General features: G+C 42.8%; 1 protein-coding gene across 1 annotated transcript in view; it reads left to right on the forward strand.

Annotated features, from left to right (window-relative positions):
- LOC115779880 (copine-8-like) overlaps positions 1-23,796 on the forward strand; it is a 196,032-nt gene that overhangs the window by 151,610 nt on the left and 20,626 nt on the right. Inside the window, exon 5 of the mRNA XM_030728763.1 lies at positions 1,855-1,958. Coding sequence (XP_030584623.1) covers positions 1,855-1,958 — 104 coding nt within the window. The remainder of the gene's footprint in view (positions 1-1,854; positions 1,959-23,796) is intronic.

A 23,796-nucleotide genomic window follows, 5' to 3' on the forward strand; every position in this document is an offset into this window, starting at 1 on the left:
TCACTGCAACCACTGGCTGATGCAGCGCGTCCAGAACCAAAGAAATCTTTGTCATTGTCATCCCCGACCAAAGGAACGATTGAACACACGTGATAACTGGGTCAGTCTAACTTCTAGTCTAACCCTGTTTCTAACAATTTTGGGACAGTTTGTAAAATGTGAAAAAATAAAATAAAATGAAATATAATCTGCTTTGTATCAATGATCTTTTTAAAAAAAATTATTTATATTAATGAGAATTGAGGGGAACTGAGGGGAGCAGTTGTTACAGAACGTGGTGTGACATCATCTTGCTGAAATAAACAAGGCCTTCCCTAAGAAACACTCTAGTCTGGATGTTACCATCAAAACCTTCATGTACAGTACTGTGTACCAGTCTAGAGCCGCCACTCATCTCTTTATATTTTGCTACCAAGGAGCCAGACTTTCTTAAAATGCTTTTGTAGTAAATAGTCTTGATCAATAGCTCTCCAGCTTTCTGAAGGTCTTTCAAAGTTTTTCTTTATTTGGTATTTGGTATGATTGGTATTCTTCAGCACGGTCTAAACTCTCCTAGGCAAGCTTTCTTATAATTGTTATTGGTGAAGTGTGTTCTGCACATAGTCCCCAACCCATTTTTCACTTCTGACAGATCTGGAATCTTCTATTTTATATCCGTTCATGTTGCTGATCTGTTTAATTATTTATGATGTGCTCCACCAGTTGTTTTAAAGTCCCAGCATAGGGTCTCACAGTGGGTCCAAGGATTTCATCCCAATACCCAATAGGTCTGTGCATCTCTCCATGGATATGCCTGCCCAGACCATCACTGACCCACCACCAAACTGTTCATGCTGAAGGATGCTACAGGCAACATAATGTTCATTGTCCACAGCTCCTCCAGACCCTTTCACATCTGTCACATGTGCTCAGGGTGAACCTGCTCTCATCTGTGAAAAACACAGGGCACCTGCCAATTCTGGTGTTCTATGGAAAATGCGAATCAGGCTTCACAATGCCGGACAGTGAGCACAGGACCCACTACAGGACCTTCTTTGGCTCTGTCCAGCTCTCTTAGCTTGGCCTGCCTCCTGTAGTCTCCTCCATGCTCTTGAGACTGTACTTGGAGACACAGCAAACCTTCTGGCAATGGCACATATTGATGTGCCATCCAGGAGGAGTTGATCTTCCTCTGGTAGCATGAGGTATCACCTCATGCTACCAGTAGTGACACTGACCCTAGCCAAATGCAAAACTAGTAAAACAGCAGTCAGAAAAGATGAGGAGGGAAAAATGTCAGTGACCTCCGCCTGTAAACGTTCCTCTTTTGGGACTTGTCTCATTGTTGCATTGTCCAGATCAATACCCCAGAGGTTTAATTGACTTGATGCTAAACTCTGATTAAAAAGGGTTCCTTTAACTTTTTTGAGCAGTATTTTTTTTGTTTGTTTGTTTTGCTAGTATGCAATTCAAGTCGAGTATATGTTTTTTAAAAATCAATAAAATTTCTGGTTTTCAACATTTGATAGTTTGTGATTCATTTCCTTTTTATTTAAATATTGGCTTTAACTGATTTCCAAATTATTGCATCCTAGTATTTACATTTCACACAGTGCCCCAACTTTTTTAGAAATAGACTTGTGGGACGGTGGCATCTATAAGACTGACTTCAAGTAGAGCATCGTCTGGTATGGTTTCTAGTTAAGTAAACCCATGAAAAAGCTGGTGAAAGAAGCAATGCAGCAGCTAGAGTAGCATTCTTACAGTATCTGGTGCTTTTCACTCTCACTAAAAACAAAAACAAAAAACAGGTTGATTAGTCAGCTGTTGACTTTGTTGTCCTCTATGTCTCTCTTTTCTGTGTCTTTCTTCTAGTTTGGTCGGACAGAAGTGATCGATAACACACTGAACCCTGACTTTGTCAGGAAGTTTGTCCTTGATTTCTTCTTTGAAGAAAAGCAGAACCTTCGCTTTGATGCGTAAGTAGGAATATCTCTGCCTTTTCTCTCCATAGGACCATTGTTTGGTTTTCTTTGTACCTGGGAATGACTTCTATAAAGCCTACTATTATTTTGGCCTTCTGACTCATAACCATTAGATTTAGAAGCCTGCAGTCAGAGCTGATTGCTATTAAAGCAAATTGCCGTATGACTGGATGACTCCCATCAAATACTAAAAGGTAAATCAGCAATAAAACTGTGAAACTGTTCTGTCTGTATTTTCTATGGGACAGTGGTGACAGAGTTTAGGGGAACTTGAAGCTGTCATGAGACCCGTTTGTGTTCCCACCACATTTGTACAGGTTCTTTTGGGGAAATCTCCAAACAGTGTAATAGAAAAACATAACAGGAGTGATCACTGATGGTGACTTTTCCTTGAAAAAATGAACTGTATGAGCAGTGTTAATTACATCAATATAAACATTTGATAATATTAGCTGATCACCTGTGTTTCTCAAGTATAATTAAAGAATAATTAATATTTCAATGATAGTAATCAAGAAATGAAAGAAAAACCACAACTGCAGTTTGGGCTGGATCCACGGGTCCTTGGGCAACTTGGTTCCCATCAACAACTTGCCCCCGATGCATCCATTGGAGTGCAAATGTGTGCATAATATTTAAAAAGTGCTTAAAGACAGAATAAAGTGCTGTATTAATGTGGATGAGGCTTGCAGTAAAAAAGCTCTTTGAGTGTTCTTTAAGCTAGAAAAGACATAATGTCACAAATGTGACAAAATTAACTAAATTAACAAAATTACTGCTTTAATGCAAAGTTACACACTGTAGCTCCTAATTAGTGTTAAATTGGACCTCCTACACTTCATCCTATTTTCTGTCACACTGTTAATATGGTGGATGCTCATATTAAGGTTCAAATAACGACTACAGAGCATGTGCAAGTTATCTATGTCACCCAAAAGCTCACCTTCATATTGCTCCCACTGCTCTCTTTCAGGGAGCTTGTTTTCTACATTTTCTACACGCTGACCTTGTTTCAAAATAGTTGTCAGACTTTGGATCAGCTTATTTCACTGATTCTTCTGAAACACCCCCAGACACTGCTACCTGGAACTGGTGTGGAAAAGTTGCTAATGTTGGTTTGCACTTGTTGCAAAATGTTTAAAGCTGGGGTTACTGAAGATGAGCTCCAGCGCTTTTAAAAACACAATGAATACACTTGTCATTGATGCCTGTAGTGTACTGAGGCTGATAATGATGTTTCTCCTCTAAAGGAGAATTTACACAACTGGAACTCAAGCAAAAATGTGAACTTCTTACTGGCTTCACTGATGTTGTATTGGTAGAGGCTAAAAGAAGTATAAATTCTTCTTCCATCTCGGGCCCATTCTTGCTTTGGATTCTCAGCTGAACCAGTACAGAAGTGTGTGGATGATGGTCTCTGGCTGGGGCTGGCATGGATCCAGTGTCTCTGGACAACACAGTCCTCAAGCTTCTATCCACTCCAGTGCCCAGTGCTCTAATCCTTACTGTGGGTGCTGTAAATCACTCCTTGCCCCGAACAGCAGCAGAGCACGAGGTCCTTCCATGTTGCTCCTCACTGTCTGATGACCACTGGACTCTGGTTTAGTCCTCTTGTCATCTATTTGCAGAGCAACAAGTTTGCCTCCCTGTTCCTTCTTTTCTGCTTCTTGGTGAATATGTTGCAAGCAGCAGGTCCATCCGCTGGCTCTGAATGATTGTGTCACCTGGAGCTTTTCTGGAGATTTTGAGGAGGAGCCACCTGTCAAGACAGACCTCATTGTTACACACTGCTACCAGCTTTTTTTTCTTCCATTTACTTTGATGATCAGAGACTCCATGGTAAGAGGCATTCATTTCTGTGACTGACTCATTCACTGCTCAGGTGTGACATGCTGTCTATACTCAAAACACTCCTACAGATTCTCCCTTCTTAATTTAACAAGATTATAGTACATGTAGGCAACAACAACATTTCTCAGCAACAGTCTAAACTGACCAAAGCTGAAATTAACAACCTTTTAGATAGTCTCAAAAGTTGAGTGTCTACTTTATTTGCTATTTCCCTCAGGTGAAGGGAGCTAAAATGTCATGTTTCAGAGAGAGGATGAACTGAGATCCAGTTTAAGATGAAAAAGAATTATTGTGGACTTTGAATCATGCAAAGGTAAAGATATAGCAGAGTCCAAGAATAAGAATAGGGAGCTGAACATACGACCATACATGTTCATTTGTATAGCTCTAAAAATATCTTGTTCACAAGTTGACTTGGTTAATTATCCTAGAAGAAATATGCATAAAAAACTCAACTTTACAAAAATGAGCTTTAGAGAAACCTAAAAAAGTGTGGCAAATTTACAATTCATCCAACATTTTAGACTAAAATAATGACGATAATGGGCTATACATTAAAAATATACAGCCCCAAGAAAACTAAAATTCAGAAAAACTGAGTACAAAACACATTAGAGTAAAATAGAATACAGACCATGAAATACACTCCTCTAAAAGGATGTAACACTGCAGCCAAACGTGAAGGAGAATAAATGGACTAGTTCTTATTTAGCGCTTTTCTACTCTAACCGAGCACTCAAAGCACTTATACAACACTTTTGCATTCACACATTCATACAAACACTTCCATGTGTAACTAAGCTACCTGCTTCACACACATTCATATGCCAACGCTTGCATCGGAGAGCAACTTGGGGTTCAGTATCTTGCCCAAGGATACTTTGGCACACAGTCCGGAGCAACCAGGAATTGAATGGCCAATCTTCTGATTAGTAGGTGACCTGCTCTACCTCCTGAGCCACAGACACCCAATAAATGTGTTTTTAATAAAGATTTAAATGTGTGTACCATCTGAGCTGTGCAGGTTTACAGAGGTAGATTATTCCATAGTTTTGGCACTTCTGTAAAAGCTCGATCACCTCTCTGCTTTAATCTAGTTTTCAGCTTCCATGAGAGTGACCGGTTAGATGACCTCAGAGCTCTTCCAGGTGTTTGAATGTGAAACAGCTCAGACAGATGCAAAGGTGCCAATCTGTTTAAAAATTTAAAAGTAAGCAATAAAATGTTCAAACCAATTCTAAAATATAAAGGGAGCCAACAAAGGGAAGAAAGGAGTGGGGTTAATGTGTTCAGGCTTTTTTATACCAGTTAAAATATGAGCTACCACATTCTGTACAAACTGCAGGTGGCACACAGATGATTGTACAGGGAATTACAGCAGTCCAAGTGGGAAGTGATAAAAGCATGCATAACTTTTTCCAGTTCCTTCTGTGGGAGATGGGGCTTTGCCTCAGCAATGACTCTGAGTTGATAAAAACTAACTTTAATGATAGCTCTTAAAATCCCACCCAGATGTTTTTACAGCAACATGATGGTGAGGATAAAAATGACTCAGGGTGCCAGAAGAACTGCTTGAGGGGTCAAATGTACCAAAGCATCTAACCTCAGTCTTGCTTTCATAACCTCTATCTTTGGGAGGCTGTCAAAGCAAGCACCTGCGCAGATGCTTACTTCCACAGGTTTTCCGTTTATTTCTTTGGACTCAGTGCAATCAGTGTAGTGATATTCAAGACTATAGCGACATTTGCATGCATGCACCCACCTTTATGCTGCATCTACTCTGTGTCATAGTGCTTTACACTTTCGGTCAAATTCTTTGGCCAGCATACACCAGCATGCACTTTTTAATCTGGTTCCTAATCACTACGACCCTGAATTGGATTAGTGGAAGAAGATGGATGGAAAATTTTGCTAGACTTCCTCAGACCTATATAAGATAATAGTTAGAGTAGTAAATAGAACAGACTGTTGCTGATTCACAAAGTTCATTCATAGGTGTTCAGTGGCAGCAGTGGTAGCATACATCAGCTACACAACTAGGAGGGAAGAGGTTTAGGAAGAAATAGATGTAACAATTTGAGCTAAAATAAGCCCTTTCATAGCATTAGGCAGATGTTTGTTGTTTCTTGCAGCTGCTAAAAGCAAACTTCTACTATCTGCGACAGCCTCACAATGATCATAAAAGATCACTGCCACCATTCTTACTCACACAAATAACAAGAAGTAGTTGTCATTTTAACCTCGTTGAAAATCAATGTGATTTTCTAACTGAAAATTTGAAATGCAGCTTTCTGCAGGGAACCAATAAGACACGGGACACTTAAAAGTGCAGGAACTATCTGCTGATTTTTGGGTAGTCTAATCCTTGCATACGACTTAAGATCCTCTCCTGCAGGATTTCTGTCAAAGTCAGAGGACATATTTACCCTGGAGTAGGTACTCCTGACTTGCCCCGAAATCTCCTTTGTGGGGAAATGGGAGAAATTAACTGGTTAAGACTGTGAGAGGACAGCCGTACCAAATCCTGCTAATTTGCAGATACCAGAAGATGATAAGCAGAACAAATGCAAATGGAAAAATAAACAAAAAGAGGTTGTTCATCAGTTTGTGCAACTAGTTTTAAAGCAGGATTCTACTCAGAAATCAGAAAACAAATGCATTGAGGATATTGTTTGATCACAGTCAACTGTCCTAGTGTGTGCTGAGTTCACTGATCACTTCTGCATCTGGAGAAAATGTCTCTCCTGTTTGTCTCCTGCATTGCATTTACAATCTAAGACAGGTATTTTTGCACTTCTATAACTGCAGCACTCTGAGTGTGTATGTTTGTTGTAATTATTCATAGTTTTTGTGACTACAAGCACTTTTTTTTAAAAATAGCAAAGTGACTTCAGCTGAATGCCTCCCTATCATAGTTGGTCGCTTGTCCAGTTTGTGTGGTCTGCCGCTGACCCTGGTACTGTGGTTGCTCTGTGTTTGTGTGTAACAGCCATCACACAGACCTGCAGCTCTGACATACAAAGAGAGCAGAGATTGAGATGTAACCTGGTCCAGCATGCACAAACTGCTTTTGGTACATTTCCTGTCTTGATACTGATGAGCCTACAGAGCAGAGTTGCTGTTTTAGCGATGCATGCATATTTTTCATGTACTGAGACAATGTGTATAGTCTCAGTCAGTGGATTGGAGGGGTTTGGAGGGCTTATGGAACACACAGGAGTGGGTAGACAGTAGGCTAGAAAGTACTCACCCATTTTTGTTATTCATCCATCCATCCATCCATCCATCCATCCATTCTCGTCTGCTTATCCAGGGCCGGGTCGCGGGGGCAGGAGCCTAAGCAGAGAAGCCCAGGCTTTCCTCTCCCCAGCCACCTCCTCCAGCTCATCCGGAGGGACCCCAAGGCATTCCCAGGCCAGCTGAGAGATATAATCTCTCCAGTGTGTCCTGGGTCTACCACGGGGCCTCCTCCCGATGGGACATGCCCGGAACACCTCACCCAAGAGGCGGCCAGGAGGCATCCTAATCAGATGCCCGAGCCACCTCAACTGGCTCCTTTCGATGTGGAGGAGCAGCGGCTCTACTCTGAGCCCTTCCCGGATGGCCGCACTCCTCCCCTTATCTCTAAGGGAGAGGCCACCACCCTTTGAAGGAAACTCATTTCTGCCACTTGTATTCGCGATCTTATTCTTTCGGTCACTACCCAAAGCTCGTGACCATAGGTGAGGGTAGGAACGTAGATCGACTGGTAAATCGAGAGCTTCGCTTTTACACTAAGCTCTCTCTTCACCACAACAGACCGGTGCAGCATCCGCATCACTGCAGAAGCAGCCCCGATCCGTCTGTCGATCTCCCGCTCCCTTCTCCCATCACCCGTGAACAAGACCACGAGATACTTGAACTCCTACACTTGGGGGCAAGAACTCATTCCTGAGCCGGAGAGGGCACTCCACCCTTTTCCGGCTGAGGACCATGGCCTCAGACCAGGGTTATTATAGTTAACGAAAACGAACGAAATAACGAAAACTGAAATTGAAAAAACATTGTCGTTAACTGAAATAAATAAAAACTATAATTAAAAGGAAAAAACGATAACTAATTAAAACTGAATTGTGAGTTTACAAAACTAACTAAAACTAACTGAAATTATCGATAAACTGACTTTCATTTACTTGTTTTTTTGGGGGTTTTTTTTAAGCCTTGTGGATTGATATGAAATCATTGTTTCCGCTCTCCGAGTTTAAGCTGGGAGCACCATAGGACAACTGTGTGAGTGCGCATGTGCGTGCGCTCACCGCGCTGGTCCGCAAAGTAATGGCTGCGGTCTGCAGAGAAAGCGGCAGAGTCCCGTATGGAGGTTCTTTGAGTACAAACACCTGCACACGACCACAAGATAATTAACACACACAATCCAGCTACACAAGCATAAATGTGGACATGAGGTCGGCAACTTCTGTAGGTTGTGTACAGAGGCCGCAAAGACCCTGCAGGTTTAATTAGCGAGCATCTAACCAAGCTAGCTCCAAAACAGAAGCAGCATCAGGTGGTGAGAACATCAGGATGCAGCTGGATTTAAGCTTTGACTCCTTCAAAGAGTTTGTTTTTGTTTAACACCACATGTAGGCGTTATTAATCTGCTGCACTGATGCTGAACTTTATTGTGGAGTTTATTGTAGAATTTATTGAGTTTGGGAGTTCATGTTTTTCTTTGTTTCTCCCTGCTGATGTTCATGTGTGTCCTTAATATTACACACATTTAGCATGTCTTGTGAACAGTTGGTTGTTGACTATATTTCTTTAAACTGTATCTTTTGTCAAGTTTTCATTACACAATAGTCACTTTTGCGCCTTGAATCTTGCACCTGATTAGGTATGAAAATACTAAAACTAATACTGAAACTAACTGAAACTAACTAAAACTAAGCATGAAACCAAAAATAAAAACTAATAAAAACGAGCAAAACCACTCTGAAAACTAATTAAAACTAACTGAATTAGAGAAAAAAAAGTAAAAACTAACTAAAACTAAACTATAATGTAAAATCCAAAACTATTATAACCCTGCCTCAGACTTAGAGGTGCTGATTCTCATGCCGGCCGCTTCACACTCTGCGAGCTGGAGGCCACCCCCTGATGAAGCCAACAGGACCATCATCTGCAAAGAGCAGAGATGAGACTCTGAGGCCACCAAGGAAGAAGCCTTCCGCCACCTGGCTACGCCTAGAAATTCTGTCCATAAAAATTATGAACAGAATCGGTGACAAAGGGCACCCCTGATGGAGTCCAACACCCACAGGAAACGAATCCGACTTATTACCAGCTATACGGACCAAGCTCTCACTGCGGTTGTACAGAGATTAAATGGCCCGCAACAACGGGCCAGACACCCCATACTCCTGCAGGACCTCCCAAAGGATACCCCGAGGGACACGGTCGAATGCCTTCTCCAAGTCCACAAAGCACATGTAGACTGGTTGGGCAAACTCCCACACACACTTGAATATCCTTGAGAGGATAAAGAGCTGGTCCAGCGTTCTGCGACCAGGACGAAAACCGCATTGTTCCTCCTGAATCCGAGGTTCGACTAACGAACGCACCCTCCTTTCCAGCACCCTGGCATAGACCTTTCCGGGGAGGCTGAGGAGTGTGATCCCCCGAAAGTTGGAGCACACCCTCCGGTCTCCCTTCTTAAAGATGGGGACCACCACCCCGGTCTGCCAATCCAATGGCACTGCCCCAGATCTCCACGCGATGTTGCAGAGGCGTGTCAACCAAGACAGCCCTACAACATCCAGAGCCTTAAGGAACTCAGGTCGAATCTCATCCACCCCAGGGGCCCTGCCACCAAGCAGTTGTTTAACTACCTCAGTGACCTCACCCCCAGTGATGTTCAAGTCATCTCCCTCGTCCCCAGACTCTGCTTCCACTACAGAAGGCGTGTCAGTGGGATTCAGGAGGTCCTCGAAGTATTCCTTCCACCTTCCGACTATAGCCTCAGTTGAAGTCAGTAGCACCCCACCCACACTATAAACCGTGTGAGTGGAGCACTGCTTTCCCCTCCTGAGTCGCCTGACGGTTTGCCAGAATCGCTTCGATGCCGTCCGAAAGTCTTTTTCCATAGCCTCACCAAACTCCTCCCACACCCGAGTTTTTGCTTGGGCCACTGCCTGAGCTGCATTCCGCTTGGCCTGCCGATACCTGTCAGCTGCCTCCGGAGTCCCACAGGCTAACCAAGCCCGATAGGACTCTTTCTTCAGCTTGATGGCTCCCTTCACCTCCGGTGACCACCACCTGGTTCGGGGGTTACCACCATGACAGGCACCAACCACCTTGCAGCCACAGCTCTGAGCAGCAGCCTCAACAATGGAGGTGTGGAACATGGTCCATTCGGACTCAATGTCCTCAGCCTCCCTCGGAATGCTGTCGAAGTTCTGCCAGAGGTGGGAGTTGAAGTTCTCCCAGACTGGGGCTTCTGCCAGGTGTTCCCAGCGCCCTCCGGCATTTTTGTTATTAACAATAAAAATGTTTCCTTACTTTTTACATATTTGTACAGTGTGAGCCCACCCCTGCCCAAAACTGTCACCTTTGGCTTAACCTGTTTCACTGTTATAGGTTTTGCAGCGCACAATGAGACAAAAAAACATTTGTTCACAGAAATGCTCGTGTTCTCAGAGCAATTAAAACCGAATAAGGAAAAAATTGAGCTAGAAGTAGTTCAAAAAACCATAACAAGAAAACCAAAACAAAACAACCCACATTCTCACCACTATGTGGGGCAGGTGCCAGGCCAAAAAAATATAAGCACAAAAAAAGAGATTAACAGCTCGCACTCTACAGAACTTCACTTTACCTTATTTATTGCTTCTTAATAGTGTGCAGCATTTCAACCCTTTTTAACACACCACCCATTCATCTGAAAATGAATCTTCTTCTTCTTCTTCCGCTTTTAATAGCAGTTTTCATCCAGGATGGTGCATTATGGAAGGTTACTGTAGGTTTCTCTTCTTTTTAACCAGTAATTTTGTTTTTATGTCCTTTTACTCAGTCCAGTCACTTTGAGAGACTTCAATATTATTCTGCTTTTCCTGAGCCACTGTCCGGCCACTAAAGTATACTTTCAATGTTTTCTTGTACTTGGCCCAGTCTCTGTAATTTTCTCAACATTTCTTTCCTTTCTGTAGTGAATTTTCTAAAGAACATGTTTAATCGTCTCAGCCTCATGACATTGTTAACAGAGTCCAGATGGATGCTTTCCTATTATGAATAGAGAACTGTTTATAATCTCATGTAAAATGTGATAAATATGCTTATGTGGGCTGGCAAACTTCTAGATCTCTTAGAAACAGAAGTTCTGAACATAGATGCACTCTCAGAAATGATGAAAAGTCCAGTTGCTAACCACTTTAAGCATATCAATAACAATGCATCTTGTCTGAGCCACGCTAGCACTGAGTATGTACAATTCCCAAGAAAAGGAGGAGACATTAACACTCTACTCTTACAGTGTGAATGTTTTTAGGTTCACACTCTTGACATGTTGGCTCCTAAAGGTCTCTGTGAAGAAATGGGCATTCCTCCTTTTTCATGATTCCTTGTAGTCCTGCGTCAGATAATTTTGGCTTCCCTGTGTATTTTTATTTTTCTCTGAGCTGTTGTGCTTAAGCTGTGAGTCATTTAACATTCATCATATTTATTATTAATAATATATAAATTTTAATAATGTGGGCACCCCCCTATTGAAGATTTCTGTCTCTTTTGTATATGGTAATTCATAGTTGTGTAACATTTTTGTATATTGGATAATGTGCGACACATTGGGGTTTATTAGGTGAGTAAGTCTGATATCTGCCTAACCAACTGCATTAAGTATTTTATTGTTAGATATTGCTTGAGACATAATGGATATTTTTCTTTCTGTTTGTTACTTGGTATTAATATTATTTTACTGTTTACTTTTTGTTTGTTTTCAGACTTATTACAGGGCAGAATGTATTGCTTGTAGATAATTTATTCACCAGCTGTTTGGCTTAAGTAAAATGTGGTTCTGATTGGATATTAATGCCATGGGTTGCGGTCATGTGACCAATCACAGGTAATTTAAGATGATGGTGCCCTCTGATTCACTGTCTGATGAAGAGCAAAGGTTTGAAGCTTCCTCCTGTGGGACAGCAGTTGCTCTGCTTAGTGAGGAGTTTTAATCCTTAAATTAGCTGAATTATTAACTAGTGCAAAATATAATTCATTCACTCTTCTTCTTAAGTGATTAAGTGTCATGCATCATGAGTTTGTTAGTGTACTGTAGATAGTTACCTTAAGCCCTGTCCTTCAGGGAACTGTGCTGAACTCCCACTGAGTGCATGGACTTTATAATCAGTAAACAGGAAAGACTCAACTTTTCAAATCAGTTGTTTTCTGGATGCAAATTTAAATATATTTTCATTGTAATGAGCATTGTCCCTGAATTGCTAATAGATCTCTACAGAGTGCAAGTGGTTCACTTTTAAAGCTTATAAAATATCATTGATGAACATCAGTGAAATTTTAAAGAGCAGCTAAAGTAGATAAAAGATATTTGAATAATAAAATAGAAAAAAGTCTCCAAATTAAAATCACCTCTGCTTGTTGTTCACAGCTTTAAAAAAAAAAAGACCAAACACTATACAAAAACACATTTGTTCTGGGTAAAAACACGTGATACAAAAGTGCAAGGTAACTTAAACACAGCCTAAAGAGTCTAAATTCAGTTTTCAATAAATTCCCTGCTCAAAAGTTTTTGTCTCTTGTGCTGATTTCTTCTTTTAGCATTGTGAAGCTTGGAACCTTCTTAAGATTCAATAGTGCAAAATGCAAATTCTTGCAATTTTTAAACTGGTCTCAAGATTTTGATCAGGAGTGTATCTCTGTGAAGTTTCCACAAATATAAGTAGAAGCAAAGAGTCTCAAAATAAATGTTGCACTGTACATTACAGCATTTCCCTCTTTTGATAATGAACCTACAAGAAGGAAATCAGCTGCTCTCCTGCTGTGGTGATGAGGTTTACTGCTCTTTGTAGATTTAGCAAACTGTAAGCATATGTCAAATTTTTCCAACACCTAAACAGTATAACTCTGCTGTAGTATAAACATGGATCATCAACTTAATTCATCGTTTATCGTTTCAGTGATCAGTGGGACATAAAACTTTGTGTGCATAATATCCAGTCAACTCTGATTACAAAACAAAACAAAACCTCTGTGATGTTTGCTGACTTTACCCACAAATACGGTTTCCTCTTTTGATTACATCTTTCTCAGTCACTGAGGGTAAACTTAACACACATTAAGGGTTTTTTTTCCCTCACAGCAAGTCTATCTTCAGCTCTCTGACAGATTGTGATCCATGGTTTCTTTGTTGGTGATATTTATTGAATTGTTTGAAACACTGGAATCACCTGCCACTTAAAGGAAAAAGGTTAGTCCATACATGCTTGCTCCTCTCTGCATCTGCAGCATGAACATATTACAGGGAAAGGAAGGAAAAAAAGAAAAGCATGTTGTGAATTAATTGTTTCCCTGACATCAGATAGAAGGACCGTAAATAACTACCTCACCTGATATTATTTTCTATCTAACTGCCTATTAGATTGAATTACTCATTTACTGAAGTTGCCTGAAAGATACTCCAGTTTGGTCTGACCCACTTCAACCCCTGAATCTAACCTTTAAGTTTGATCCACCCTAAGTCTGGCAATCATGTCTTCTCCTTTCACATGAGTAACTGTCTTCATTATTTGAATGAAGAGTCATTAATACAAATACACACACACACACACACACACACACACACACACACACACACACACACACACACACACACACACACACACACACACGCACACCCACACCCACACTGTCATGGCTGGTGGACAGCCATGACAGTGTGGCCCATAACCTGCCTCAGTACAACATTGAAACTCCTGTCAGGCATCATAGCAGCTAAGATGAGTAGACATGTGGCACAATACATGAGCAAGGCCCAGAAAGGGATAGGCAGAGAGACCAGGGGAGCAAAACACCAGCTACTAGTAGACAGAGCAGTCACTCGAGACTGTAAGACCTGACTGACCAACCTGTGCATCGCCTGGATTGACTACAAGAAAGCCTATGACTCGATGCCGCATACATGGACTGGCTACGGATACCGACTACGGAATGGAGCAAACATCAGCCACCTCCTGTACATGGATGACATCAAGTTGTATGCTAAGAGTGAACGAGATATCGATTCACTGATCCACACCACCAGGATCTACAGCAATATCAGAATGTCGTTCGGACTGGAGAAGTGTAGTCGGATGGTAACTAAGAGAGGGAAAGTAGTCAGAACTGAGGGGATTACACTACCAGAAGGCAACAATGCAGACATTGAGGACAGCTACAAGTACCTTGGAATCCCACAGGCAAATGGGAACCATGAAGAGACCGCTGGGAAATCTGCAACCTCCAAGTACCTGCAGAGAGTAAGGCAAGTCCTGAAGAGTCAGCTGAATGGGAAGAACAAGATCCGGGCTATCAACACCTATGCCCTGCCAGTTGTCAGATACCGTGCTGGGATAATAAGCTGGCCAAATGAGGAGATGGAAGCCACTGATGTTAAGACAAGAAAGCTCCTTACCATGCATGGAGGGTTTCACCCCAAATCCAGCACCCTGAGACTGTACGCTAAGGAAGGTGGCCGAGGACTAGTGAGTGTCAGAACCTAGATGAAACAATGAAGATCAATGAGTACATCAGGAAGATGGCCACAAAGGATCATGTGCTTAGTCAGTACCTCAGGCAGCAGAAACCTGAGAAAGAAGAGGATGAAGAACAGGAACCATCATGGAAGAACAGGCCTCCGCACGGCATCTACCACTGGCAGATAGAAGAAGTGGCTGACATAGAGAAATCCTACCAATGGTTGGACAAGGCTGGACTGACAAACAGCACAGAGACACTAATCATGGCAGCACAAGAGCAAGCTCTAAGTACAAGATCAGTAGAGGCTGGGGTGTACCACACCAGGCAGGACCCCATGTGCAGGCTGTGCAGAGATCGCCCTGAGACAATCCAGCACATAACAGCAGGGTGCAAGATGCTAGCAGGCAGGACATACATGGAACGCCATAACCAAGTGGCTGTCATAGTATACAGGAACATCTGTGCCGTATGACCTGGAAGTCCCAAGGTCAAAATGGGACACACCCCCAAGGGTGGTTGAGAACAACAGAGCTAAGATCCTGTGGGACTTCCAGATACAGACAGACAAACTTGTGGTGGCTAACCAACCGGACATCGTAGTGGTGGACAAACAAAGGAAGAAAGTCGTGGTGATAGACGTTGCAATACCAAGTGATGGGAACATCAAGAAGAAGGAACACGAGAAGCTCGACAAATACCAAGGGCTCAGAGAGGAGCTGGAAAGGATGTGGAAGATTAAGGTAACAGTGGTCCCCGTGGCAATCGGAACACTCGGGGCAGTGACCCGCAAACTGGGAGAGTGGCTCCAGCAGATTCCTGGAACAACATCCGAGATCTCTGTCCAGAAGAGTGCAATACTGGGATACTGCACAAGACCCTGAAGCTCCCAGGCCTCTGGTAGAGGACCCAAGCTCGGAGGGCAAAATAGACCACCTGTAGGGGAGAGCTGGGATTTTATATATATATATATATATATATATATATATATATATATCTAGTCTGTTACTAGATACAGACTGTACCACATCCTAGCAGTCTCCTCTCCCCCCTCCCCTTTGCACAGTAAACATCAATAAGCCAAGCTTTACTTTTATTTTGAGAATAATGCACAACAAAACCATTAACTTCAATAAGACAACAAAGAAATATGGGTAGTTAAGAGCATTACAGATACAATAAAAAATTGCAATACGAATGCAATTATAAAACAATGAATACAATAAAAAAGTATCAGCTAAAACTGATGAAAAAAGTATATAAACATAATTATAAAACATCACATTAAAGTCACATTGGATTTAGTCGAGACATTTCTCAGTCTTTTTCTATTAGAAAAACAAACAAAACAATCAGTTATCATTTTTCTGTATTATAGATTTCTTGATGCATCATGTGATTTTTTTCTGTCCTTTGACCTTTGACCCACCCTGTGTTTCAGAACTAATGATCTACAAATGAAGCACAAAACACACACTTAAGCACTGTGTCTCCTTCCGTGCAGCAAGAGAGCTTCTGAGTTAGTGAGGCTTGTGCTGTAGATGCTGAGGGAAAGTGGGGGCATGTTGCAGGCAAGTGCCTGAGGGGTCAAGCAGGGACAAATTAAGGTATTCATGGCTTCTTGCTTAAATAAAGCAAAGGTGAACTGTAGAATTATATCTAAGCCATTTAAAGTAAATGCACTGGTACTTACATCGCACTTTTCTACTCTGAGCACTCAAAGTGCTGTTCTTACTGAAAGCCTCATTCACTCACATATTCATACAAGCACTTTTTTCTATGCCTGAGCGCTTTAAACCTAGCATTCAAACTCTGATGGATGCATCAGGGGCAGCTCAGGGTTCACTATCTTGCCCAAGGATACTTCAACATGCAGGCTGAAGGAGCTGGGGACTGAACCTCCAACCTTCTTATTGCTAGATCAGAACGTTGGTGCTCTCCCTCCTGAGCTACAGTCGTACAGGGAATACGCAGAGAAGACTAAAAAACTTTTGACTAACAGAAAAGAGTTTTTATGGTTCTTATCAATTCCAGGGGAGAAACTGTGATAGTTTTCCTGCCTCTGTCAACCTTTGCTTAATGAGTTTCATTTTGTTCAAACAGTCATTTACTAACACAAGTGGGTGACAGCAGATCAGGATCAGTGTTATATATCACCAGTCAAAAGTGAATGAGTGAGTGTGTCCAAACTTCTGACTGGTACTATGACCTGAGGCTCATAAATCCAGTGGTCAAACATACTGGCAACAACCACAATATGATGACCTGAATATGATGGAGAACCCTATTTGGATAATGATGGTTTTTAAAGTAAAAACTTTCTATGCTTTCAGTGTGAATGAACTGTAATGGAATGGGTTTTTCAACATATAGCAGAGCTTCATTACTGGCGCTGTTTGTCAGCAAAAACAAGCCTGACATGGACACATTCAGTGCTGCTTGGTCAACATGTCATAATGTTTTAAACATGGCAGGGAAGAATATAAAACAGCCACCATGAGCAGAAAGGAGATGCCACCAAAGGCTTTCATTGTAGTTTGCCATGTACAGCATGGGATCAAGGTGAACTGTTTTAGCTTCTGGTTGCTCATGTCTCTTAACTGACATACCCAGCGAGTCGCCAAGGTTGCACCCCCCAGCTAATTTACAAGGACAAGTAAAAGTCACTTTGCCCTTCACTTAAGGCCTTTGAGAAGGAGGACACGGGCAGTCATAGCTATATTTAGATATAGAGGTCTTTCAACTTGTCTCAGAACTGATATACTGTAAGGGGTCTGAAGTAGACCAACTTAGATGCAACATTAAGGAGAAAGAAACCACAAGCCTCAGCAACGAAACTTATGAAAGAACCACCTGGCCAGTGTAGTAAACAAGCACCAGCTAAATTACCAACACAAATGTAGCCATAATTGCTAACAGTATAAAGTTCTATCACAGTGAGCACACAGGTGTTGCAATCATTGGTTATTATAGAAAAATGTAATTAAAGCTGGTCCACATTTTGCTGCTACACCCTAAAGGACTGAATCAGGCCTTTGCTTAATGTACTGTAGCATATACTGATGTGTAATTAGCTTTTTCCACTTGTACACATCTCTATCATTCAGGGCTTAGATTGTAAAGGAGCTCGAGGATCAAGGATCCAAATTGAGACTCAGCAGGATCACCATCACATTTCAGTGCACATAACCTTAACTGACTTCAAGTAATGAAACTTAAAAAACTACTACTGTGCAATACAAAGTAGGCACACAAAAACATGGTGAGAATAAACATCTAATGAAGCATGACTTGACAAGTAGTAATTTGATATTGCCGTGCTGCTCACTCTCTCAAAACATTTAAAATGTCATTAATGCAGAATGAGTCTCCACATCAAAATAATTAAAATGTGCCTTGTCATTAGTGCCCTTCCTATGTAAGTTCTTAAGGTCACATCAAACTAGGTGGCGTATGTGACTATAAAAAAGTCCTTAAATATCTTTCAAACAGCTGTGCCCAGAGGTACCTCTTCAGACACTGAGCACTGCTATTGAATGAAGATGTGCAAAGCTATGATTTTTCCATTTACCGGGTCAGTTATTACACTGTAGATTCTCACATCATCCTTTTATCACAAATAAGTGGAGTAATCTCCACAAGTAATCAAAACACAGGACACAAAGAAAAGAATGTTTTATTCGTGTCATCAGCCAGCAGGAGCAATCATCAGTCAGTAATGCAAAGATTTAAACCTGCAGTGGCATGTCAGCTCTCCTTCTCATCAACAAGTTGATGAAAGCAAGAAAGAAAAACACACTGTAGTAACACTAAGTGCAGGCTTTAAACTAACTCATCAAATTTAATCAAATTTGAGGCAAAAGTTCAAAATTAAGTTCACAGTATCTTCTTATTTGTTTCCCCCTCCTTTGCTTTAATGGCAACAGCCCTCAAACAGAATAAGTAGAGGGACTTATTCTGACAAGTATGAAATATCAACATGAGCTATTACGTCCATGTCATTAAAAGTAGTCATTCCAGTGGTGTAGTCCAGTTTAGTCTAGAGGCTGTATTTCCCTTCCAGCCTTATAAACATCTGTGCAACAGCACATAAGTGCCATCACACTTTTTAATGCATAAAGTACATACTTCAAGAAATCAAGAAGCCCACTTCAGACATCTTCTAATTTTCACTGGATAATTGCAGCATTTTTTTTTTTTTTTGGGTTGTTTTATACAGTAAGTAAGATGAATACAGGATGTGAAACACCATGCTCTACCAAAGGCATAGCTTTTGCAATATGAAGTCATAATAACCAAAATGAGTGCAATATGAGTTGTCATTCTACTTTTCTTATTTATAGTCAATATCAGATGTAACACCTTTAAACATGGGGGGGATGGGGGGGGGGCAGTTGCATTGGGAACATCAGTTCCCAATGCAACTGGTTACTGATGGACAATGTATTAGAGAATACCAAGGTAAACAAACTATAAATATTATTGTTGCATCAATTTGTTCCCAGTTATCTGATTTATTGTCATGATCCTGGGCCGGTGGCCCAGTGTTTTGAGTTCTACTTGTGAAGTTATGTTTTGTTCTATTTCCATTTCTAGTTTTGGTTATTGTTTAGTATTGTAATCTTAGTTTCTTTGTTTTCTGTTTTGGTTTTTTATGTGTCCCCTCAGCCCAACCGGTCGCGGCAGATGACTGCCCCTCCCTGAGCCTGGTTCTGCTGGAGGTTTCTTCCTGTTAAAAGGGAGTTTTTCCTTTCCACTGTCGCCAAGTGCTGCTCATAGGGGGTCGTTTTGACTGTTGGGTTTTCTCTGTATTATTGTAGGGTCTTTACCCACAATACAAAGTGCCTTGAGGCGACAGTTTGTTGTGATTTGGCGCTATATAAATAAAATTGAATTGAATTGATTCCCTGTAATCCCATGTGTTTAAGTCTTGGCCCTTCTGTGTTTAGGTTTACTTTCCCTTGTCTCATTAGTGTATTTCGTTCACCTGTGTTGTCACCTGTTTCCCTTTTCCCTCATTATGTCTCTGTGTAATTAAGGTCTCTCTGTTGTTTAGGTCATTGTCGTGTCGTCAGTTTATCCTTGGTTTTTCCCGGCTGTGTGCTCTATGCCACGTTCATGTAATGCTATGTTCATGTTCACGCTATGTTCAAGTCTTTTGATTAAAGCTCTAAGTTAATGTTAACGTCCTCATGTCAAGTCCTGCATTGGGGTCCTCTGCCACGTTGGCCACAGCCCGAAATCCTGACAGTATGACACGACCAGGAAATGGACCCCGCGGACTATGATCTCCAGGAGCGCAATGCGGTAATAGCTTATTACCACAATGAAAAGATTAGGTGGAAGCCCTGGCTCGCCCCGGAGCGCAGGTCTGAGTTTTCCGGCACTTGTCTGGCCCTGGGCGGGCCGGCCAGCTGGCAGCATCGAGCCCAAGCCTCGCCATGGCAGCTGATCGCTCTGCCAGCTGCAACCCCTCCGCCCGTTCCGACGGCGAACACGTTGGGTGGCTAGTTTTCTTCGCTGCCACCGTGGATTATGCCGTCCGTTGCCTCGTCGCATCCTCCGCCCATTTCTGGGAGAAAGAAGCGTGGGTTTCAACGAGGGAATCGGCAGGCTTTGCCTGCCGCACCTATAAACACTGCACAGCACCAGCTGGGCTTCGCTGTGAAGTCTGTGCAGCCTCTGGACAGTGTTACCTTCTTGCCCGTGTGTGGCGGCACCGGGCCTTTCGTCAGTAACTCTCTGACTTTGCCTGTTACTTCAGCGATTAACCTAACTGCTGCTGTGCCTAATAACGTGGCCACTGGGGAAAATGTGTTTCTTAAGCAAGCAGAAAACGCTGCTTTCATTTTCCCCACCGCAATGCCAGCCAAAGATACAGACTTTTCGTCTCCCCCTAAGACTGATGCTGTGGACAATAAAGTGAAGCGGGACGTTTTTGATTATTTAATGGACTTATGTGAACAATGGCTTGCACTACCCAGTGAGGACAGCCATTGTGCACAGTGTGACCAGGCTGATTTAAACTTTTTCCCTGGCTCTTGGACTCGTTGCCTGTTTCAATTAAGGACTTGGTGAGGGATATTATGAAGTTGGATGCACCTGTTCATGTTCCTCAGGTGGAGGCAGTCATGATTCAGCAGCCACAGCCAACAGCCTCAGAGCCCCCACGTCAGCTGCCTGCAGCAGCCCCACGTCAGCCGCCTGCAGCAGCCCCACGTCAGCACCCAGAGCCACCATCTTCAGAGCCTCCTCTTCAGCCGTCACAGCTGCTAGCAGTAGCAGCCCCCAAGCCATGACCACGCTCCATGAAGCCCACGCCGCCTGCAGTAGCAGCCACCAAGCCATGACCACGCTCCATGAAGCCCACGCCAACCTTAGCAGCTCCTGTTCCCCCAGCTCCAGTTCTCCCAGCTCCTTCAGCCTCTGCTCCCTTAGCTTTAGCTTCTGCACCCACAGCTCCAGCTCCCTCTGCTCCCTCTGACTCAGCTCCCTTCAGCTTTGGTCCCCTCTGTGTTAGTCTTTTTAGCTTCAGCTCCTTTGGTCCCCTCTGTCCCCTTAGTCTCGGTCCCTCAGGTCCCTTCCTTAGCCTCGGTCCCCTCTGTATTACCAGGCCCTTCATCTGCTCCCTCAGTCCGCCCTGTAGCTCCCCCAGGTCCCTCGGCCCCACTCCCTTCAGTCCCCTCTGGTCCCTCCTCAGCTCCGATCCCTTATGGTCCCTCCGCTTTGGTCCCCTCTGTGTCTTCGGTCCCCCCAGGTCCCTCAGTCCCCTCAGCTTCAGCTTCGGTCCCCGCAGTTTTAGTCCCTACACCTTCAGCTTTAGTCCCTCAGGTCCCCTCAGCCGCTTTAGTGCCTCAGGTCCCCTTAGCTCCCTCCTTAGCTCTGGTCCCCTTCGCTTTGGTCCCCTCGGTCCCTCAGGTCCCCTTAGCTCCCTCCTCAGCTCAGGTCCCCTCAGTTTTTCCGGGCCCCTCATCTGCTCCTTTGGTCCCCTCAGTCCCCTCTGGTCCCTCCTCAGCTCCTTTGGTCCCCTCAGGTCCCTCCGCTTTGGTCCCCTCTGTGTCTTCGGTCCCCCCAGGTCCCTCAGTCCCCTCAGCTTTAGCTTCGGTCCCCACAGCTTTAGTCCCTACACCTTTTAGCTTTAGCCCCTCAGGTCCCCTTAATCCCTCAGGTCCCCTCTGCTCAGGTCCCCTTAATCCCTCAGGTCCCCTCTGCTCAGGTCCCCTTAATCCCTCAGGTCCTCTCAATCACTCAGGTCCCCTCTGCTCAGGTCCCCTCAGTCCCTCAGGTCCCCTCTGCTCTGCTTGGTTTTTCCCGGCTGTGTGCTCTATGCCACGTTCATGTAATGCTATGTTCATGTTCATCTCCAACCTTCCTTTTCTCTCAAAGATTCTTGAAAGAGTAGTTGTAAAACAGCTAACTGATCATCTGCAGAGGAACGGTTTATTTGAAGAGTTTCAGTCAGGTTTCAGAATTCATCACAGTACAGAAACAGCATTAGTGAAGGTTACAAATGATCTTCTTAGAGCCTCTGACAGTGGACTCATCTCTGTTCTTGTCCTGTTGGACCTCAGTGCAGCTTTTGATACTGTTGACCATAACATTTTATTACAGAGATTAGAGCTTGCTATAGGTATTAAAGGTACTGCACTGCAGTGGTTTGAATCATATTTATCTCATAGACTCCAATTTGTTCATGTAAATGAGGAGTCTTCTATCTTAAAGGCCTTATAGTACAATATCACCCAAATAGGGCACTTCACTCTCAGACTGCTGGCTTACTTGTGGTTTCTAGGATACTTAAGAGTAGAATGGGAGGCAGAGCCTTCAGCTTTCAGGCCCTAGCCACTCATGGCAGATGACTGCCCCTCCCTGAGCCTGGTTCTGCCGGAGGTTTCTTCCTGTTAAACGGGTACTTGCTCACAGGGGGACCTTTCTCTTTATTATTGTAGGGTCTTTACCCACAATACAAAGCACCTTGAGGTGACTGTTTGTTGTGATTTGGCGCTATATAAATAAAATTGAATTGAATTATTATTACTATTATTATAATAATATTAATACTGTGTGACAGAATCATTGCCAGGTCTCCTTTCTTTCTCCTTTTTTTCATCTAAAGGCTGATTTCAAATTCTGCTTCAAAACCTATGATGTAACCTGTGTATGTGGCCATTGCCAGGTTTCATGCTTGTATGTGGTGTTAATTACCTTGTGGTTGTGTCCCAGTGCATGCCAGCCACAAGAGAAACAAATAAAATCCTGTGACTTCTTTCCCTCCTGTGTCCCCACTCGTTGTTGTGATCATTTATTGTTTGTGTTTTTCAGAGGCAAACATATTTGTCTCTCACTTTTTTGCAATTCTTTGTACAGTCCCTCGCATCCATTATTATAGTTTTGGCAAGCTCACTCTAGGAATTTGCTGACACATGTGAGTCCTCAGCTCGAGGCTATGATGATTATTATTATTATAGGCTTGACTCTTTTGGTGGGTGCAGGAATCTTTGCCTTCCAGAAGTCTTGCTTGAGATGCACATGGTACCATGTTGCCATTTTCACCACCATCCTTTCCCCACTTCTTCAATTACTTCCTCTTTTCTGCAGTTATACTATAGCACCTAGATGCTAATTTCCTTTCTCTTTTCACTAATAGCAACTTGTCCAAGTCGAGAGTGAGTTTATTCTCTATCTTACTTTTTCAATGTTCTTAAATTCCCATTTCTGGAATCAGGTTGCCAGATGCACTTTTGTTATACCACTTTTTAAGCAATTCTTACCTCCCATTTCAGGTACTGGGATGCACTTTACCTATCCTACTGCTATATTTATCTGCTCCCAATTCTAGCACTGGGTTGCTAAATCTTTCCCCACAGCTGAGCATTCTCAAGGGCTGCATTTAGCCCCAACAACACATAACAACTAGATGTTATATATAAGTGTTGCCACGGAAAGGATTACAGCTGATCTGAGGCATGCACATGGTGTCTTCTGATATGACAAAGGTGCATTATTGTCGACTGGGTTGCACTCATGATAGTTGCCCCTAAGGCGAGACGAGGTACCTCAAGGCCAATTCACCTCTTCAGAAGCTGTAGGAAATTGTTGCAATCTAAAGTGGCACAAGGATGCCAGATATCCAACCAGAAAGGGTTGGAATGTTGTGAGGAATGCCACTTTTCTTTACTTCTATCCTCATTAAAAAAAAAAAAAAACTTCTGCACTTCTTTCTGGCACCAGGACATTAGTCCCACTATTTGGCTTTTACAAGTTG

The sequence above is a fragment of the Archocentrus centrarchus genome, chromosome 5 (genome assembly GCF_007364275.1).
Source record: "Archocentrus centrarchus isolate MPI-CPG fArcCen1 chromosome 5, fArcCen1, whole genome shotgun sequence".
NCBI classification, from domain to species: Eukaryota; Metazoa; Chordata; class Actinopteri; order Cichliformes; family Cichlidae; genus Archocentrus; species Archocentrus centrarchus.